The 5,450-nt window shown below is 43.6% G+C and overlaps 1 protein-coding gene across 4 annotated transcripts in view; it reads left to right on the plus strand.

The window, feature by feature from the left end:
• The first annotated feature begins 7 nt into the window (after positions 1-7).
• The window catches only part of SEC14L1 (SEC14 like lipid binding 1), a 44,137-nt gene continuing 38,694 nt past the window's right edge, over positions 8-5,450 (plus strand). Inside the window, exons 1-4 of one of the 4 annotated variants that reach the window (XM_023531734.1) lie at positions 9-42; positions 665-769; positions 954-1,033; positions 1,563-1,655. In XM_023531734.1, the coding sequence (XP_023387502.1) occupies positions 1,593-1,655 (63 nt within the window). In that variant the 5' untranslated portion in view covers positions 9-42; positions 665-769; positions 954-1,033; positions 1,563-1,592. Of the gene's footprint in view, positions 43-499; positions 770-953; positions 1,034-1,562; positions 1,656-5,450 lie in introns of those variants that run through there. The other 3 variants (XM_011362004.2, XM_011362006.2, XM_011362007.2) reach the window with 3 other exon arrangements.

The following is a 5,450-nucleotide window of genomic DNA, read 5'->3' on the forward strand; positions in this document are numbered from 1 at the left end:
AAGCCGGGAACTGGCAGGACTCAGAAACTCGTGAATGAGCAGGTTCTTCAGCGTAGTCACTTTGGGTCCGGCGGGCAGTGGAACCCCGAGTGGATGTTACAGGGCCTTAAACGAGCATTCTGCTTTTTTCATCCTCCCCCACCGCTTTTTCTGTTCGATAATCACCCTTCTCCCTTATCGGGGAGATGCCCTAAAGTCCTTTTCCCACTTAATTAAAAAGATTGTTGAATTCCTGCTGTGCACCAGCATCGTCGGGGTTGCAATACTAAATAGAACGTGGCCCCAGCAGCGCACCAGGACCTGCCAGCCCCAGAATCAAGAATAATGACGGCTTCCCGGTGAGGGTGGTGGACGACTCTGGCGTTTGGCTCTGAGCCTCCTGGTTTGAGAGCTGGAAGTCTTTCAAGATTATCTCACCCCAAACTTCATTTTACAGAGGTGAAACTGAGTCCAATTGAAGTCAAGTGACTTGCCTGAGGTCACCCAGAGTTGTTGTTTAGCAGTTTTTAGATGATCAGATAGGGCTGTTTTCCTTCTGAGCCGGGGTGCGGGACGAACATACCAGGAAAGTTCCAGACTTGTTTAAATGGAGTACGGTATATATGACCCTTCTGAAGTAAAATCTGTCTTTTTTTGTTTTGTTTTGTTTTTTCCCTTTTTACAGCTAGACTTTGGGCTCCTTGAGGATTTTCCATTTCCTACTTCCGAGTGTCCTCTCACCATACTCAACATAAAATAACATTCTTAATGATTATCCTCTGCAGGACAGGTAGGCTCTTTGGATTTATTTTTCTTTCTCATTTTCAAATAAGGACTAAAGTCACACAAGACTCCGAATAAAAGTGTGTTTTCAGAAACCCCACCCCCGGGGTGGGGGCGCTGGGATGGGAGTGTGAATTCCTGACATGTGAAGTAGGCGCCAGCATTTAATTGATGATTTACCAATATTACAGCATCAATGCTGGGAACTTCGCTGGAGCCTCAGGACAGAGTTCTTGGTGTCTCTGCCACTTGAAGACAGGCCTCTGAAATGGTAGTCTTAGAAAATGGGGATTGGCAAGTTTCCTTTGAAGCTAGCTTTTAAGTAGTATTCCATAATTTGAGATGTAATAGTACTTTTTTCCACTTCTCTTTTACTTTTTTCCCCCACTTTATAATTTTTGTGTGTTCCCGGACTTAATATGTTAAAATGCCACCATTTTTATTTGGCTTCTAGTAGAAGTTGTGAAAGAGAAAACAATTCAAGAACTAATCGTTTTGACTATCAGTATAATCAAATCGTAGGATAGGACTCTAACCCAGGGCAGCCCTTAGAGAGGCCCAGCAAGGCGGGTGGGGGACGGAGTCCTCCAGGCCCCAGACAGGGCTGTTTTTCTCATTCCGTCTGGGTTTTGTTCACTTCCTCTTACCGTCTTATTATGTGTCATCTTTTGATTTTTGTATGAATAGAATTATGACCTTTCGAGGTTCCTTTCTACCGTCAGACCGTAGCATGATACGTAAATGCAGACCTCATTTTTTCCACATCGTGGTTATTTCTTATATTTGTTTGTATTTTGCAGGTGTGAGAGAATTGCTCTTCTATTGCAATCATGGTGCAAAAATACCAGTCGCCAGTCAGGGTGTATAAACACCCCTTCGAGTTGATTATGGCTGTAAGTACTTAGCATTTCAGTTTACTCTTTGGCTTCTTATATTTTTTTAAGTATTCGGATTTGACGATCTGTAAACTGATGCTTATTTCATTCTTTGTCTCCGTTGCTCCGTTTGTACTCACCCTGTTGTTTTATGCTTACGAACCCTATCTAGATTTTGCGAAATGTTTTTAAACCCCAAGTCTCTGAAAATCTGCATGGTTGTTTTTTTTTTTAAAAAAACGCGCCTCAGTGTAATGTATGAATTTGTTAATTCTCCTTTTGAAAACAGAGAAGTGGGGTTCTAAGTACTTCTTCCTCTGGATTTTGCTCTTTTTCGTTTGTAAAAGTAGAAAAAGGATGTGGAGGGCGTTTTTTCCCTCTGCTGCTCCTTAGGAAGAGGGCTGTAGTTATGGGCGAGTTCACTTTCCTAGACTGAGTGCTTAGGTTGGAGCTTAATATACATTATTCTAATGACTCTGCTGCCTGAGTTTTCCCCCCTGCTATGGAAATCATGAGTCCTGTTAGAATTCCACAAATGGAGTAATGGAAGTCTTAATTTCCTTTGTTATTTACCTGAAGAGTTTGGCTGAAAAGAAGTGTTTTCCTAGATGCAAAACAAAACAAACGCATTCGCAATCACTTTTGGATTACTATAGGGTATTCTTTCTTTTTCCTTTTCTTTTGTGTTATTGTTAAGGTATAATATACATACAGAACATGGTTTTTGTTGTGAACAGACACCGTGATGAAAATGTCAAACTGAACCCAGATCTGGAACCAGAACATAACTAGCCCAGTAGGAAGTCCCATTTTGCCCCTCCCCACTCAGAGTTAGCCACTGCTCTTGACTTTGAACACCACGGATGAATGTCATCTGTTTCTGTTCTGTATATAAATTGAAACTCAGGGGGTTTTGCATCTGGCTTCTGCTCTGCATTATTTATGATCAATCCAGTTTTGAAAAACAAAACAAAATCTCAAGTCCTCTAAAGGGAACAGTTTAGATTTAGGAAGTTCGTTTTTTTTAAATGGAGATTTAGTTTCCGTAGAGTGAAATGGTCACATGGTAGCTATACATTTGGATCAGTTTTGACAGAAGAATGACCCACGTCTCTATCAAGATACACTTATTTTCAGCCAAACTTTTCAGGTAAATAACAAAGAAAATTAAGACTTTCATTACTCCATTCATGGAATTCTAATAGGACTCTACGATTTCCGTACGTCGTTACCTCAGAGTGTTCCCTTGTTGCCCCTTCTCAGTCAGATGTGAGGTTTTGTCTTTTTAATTCTGCATTCCCCTTAAATACTAGGACCGTTCAGTATTTTATGTTAGTGGCTTATCGAAAGGCTGCTTCCTGTTTGCATGGTCTGTGCTCTGGTCTGGCTTCTGGCTGTGCAGGGCAGAGGCCCACGCCAGCGAGTTCAACAAGGAGCCTTGTTTGGGAACACGCATGGTGCTGGGAGCCGCGCAGCAGTCCCTGAATGCCAAGGGGACAGCCGGGCCCGCATGAGGGTGGTTCCCGGCAGTGCCGGGGGCCTCAGCAGCAGTTGTCCTGGGAACTTCACCCCGTGGGCCTCTGCCTTCCTCCACGTGCCAGAGCACCCCCCACCCCCTCCGCTGGCTGCTTTGTTCACTCTTAGTTTTCGCCCCCCTGTGGTGTCAGCTCAAGTGCTTTTCCTGCTGGCCCCAGTTCAACTTCGCAGCATTTCTTATTGTGTTCTTTCAGTTTCTAAGTGACCGATTCTTGTCACATTTCCTAGTTCAGATTCTGGAGAGAGACTCGATCTGGTCATCTTTCTCCTGGACCTAGAATACAGGTGACAGGCCAACCTGTGCATTATTTGCCTGGTGGTGGGGACAGAAAGGCAGCAAGTATGGGGGGTACGCAGGGGGGTGGAGAAGGCACCGTGACTGGCACGCCATGTTTTCCACAATGTTAACTCTAATTTTAAAAGCTTGATGCGACTCTGATAGTTTGAGGAAAGGGATGTGGGTCTCTTCTGCAAATACTAGATTTAATAAAGAAGTGTTTTGATTGTCTACAGTTCAACTTCCTTATTTTTCACACTTTACTATTTTCAAAATGGTAGTTTGTCCTGCGAATTTTATGCATAGATTTACAGAAGAATTTGAAATTCAAATTCAGAACCACCTCGTCTTTTAAGATTAGCTCATTTTAAAATTGCTTTTGTATTGAGGCAGTAGTAATTTTCTTTTGAGTTGTTAGAAAATATTTTTTAATCTGAAAATGAAGTAACGTTACCTCTTTATTTCCAGAATTAGAAACTAGAATGTTTGTTAAGTCTTTAGTGATTTTTGTGTGGTGTCATTTGTGGCTTTTCTGACTGTTGTTGTATGACATAAAATTTTAGTAATTTACCTTTGGTTTTTTTTATCGAGGAAAAAGTTAATAGAGTTACTTTGAAGATGTTCTTTTCAGTTCACTCAGAGTGAGGAAAGAGATACACAGTTAAAGTGAGAACAAGTTGTAGATAGCTTCAGCCAAAGTATTTGTGAGAACCTCGAAAAGTATGCTTCAGTAATCACAGCACGTGGCAGTGGACAGAAGATGGTTTGGCAGTGGCGGCCTGTGGAACCGACAGGCGTGCCCAAGTCCTAACTTACAGGGCTCCCGTGAGGGGGACAGTTGGAGAAAAGGCCCCTCAGCCAATTTAATGCCCTTGTTTGTTTTAACCGAGAGGTTTTTATAATTTAGTATTGCCAGAAAATCGTTTAGTAGAAAGAGCCCCGTGTAAATAGGTACATGGTGGGTATCGAATATGTCAATTGCATTGTGATTCCTTTCTCGAAAGATTATCTTTTGTCTTGGGGTCAGTAGGCTGATAGCATTAAGAAGTCATGTTAATATTCTCATTAATTCATTTGAATGAAACAATGGTAAATAAGCCGAACCGAAGCGGAGGTTTTCCAGCAGTCATCTGTGGCATTTTAAGGGTGTTCGATATCAGGGCAGAAACATGGATGCTGGGGCTTCAGGGAGGTGAGTGAGACATCGCCAACTCAGCCCCCTTCTGGGGGCGAGGAATCTGAGACTCGGGGTAGTGCAGGCTCCCGCAGTTAGTGGAGAGATCTGATTCCTGAGCTCACGTTCTTCGTAGCACACGGTAGCCTCCCCGCCCCCACCCCGTTCTTACCCCTGTGTATCTGGAATGTTTTATGCAGGTTCTTGTCCTTGAAGACGTCTTTTCAGTTTCAGCCAAAAGCATTTCCTGGGGCTGCTCTGCCTGACTCGTAGGGAGGAGAATTTAATCAGTGAGGGACATTCCAGTCGATTGTGCCTTGAAGGATCTGTGGTCTCACACAGGCTGGTCATGTGATCCCACAGAGGGGATGCTTGGGATAGTGTTTCATTTTGAAGTTTGTAAGGTAAAACACAAATTTGAAAACTTAAACATATTAAAGTACAGCTTTTCCCATTCTACTGTTAATGGCCCCTGAATAAATGACGTAAAGGAAACAAAGTGTGGAATGAAGCAGAAGCGTGGGGTAGGAGGGCGGGTGGAGGAGTGGTCAAGGCGTGTGACTGAAGAGGACAGTCCCTCTGGAACGGGATCTGTGCTAACAGCTGCAAAGGAGGGGGCGACTTAGCTCTGATCCCTTCTCGCCGAGGACAGCTGTCACTTTGACCAGTGGGAACACGTGAGAGGAGTAACATCCCGCAAGTCAAAACCTCGTCCAGTCCCATTTCTACTTGGGTTTTCCATGATCACAACAAATCGGCCCCATGTTCTCGCTTCTCTTCACCGCCCCACCCCCCAGTTGCCCTGTTCTCTCAGTGCCGTTGTCCC

This window comes from Pteropus vampyrus, unplaced genomic scaffold (genome assembly GCF_000151845.1).
Source record: "Pteropus vampyrus isolate Shadow unplaced genomic scaffold, Pvam_2.0 Scaffold72, whole genome shotgun sequence".
NCBI lineage: Eukaryota > Metazoa > Chordata > Mammalia > Chiroptera > Pteropodidae > Pteropus > Pteropus vampyrus.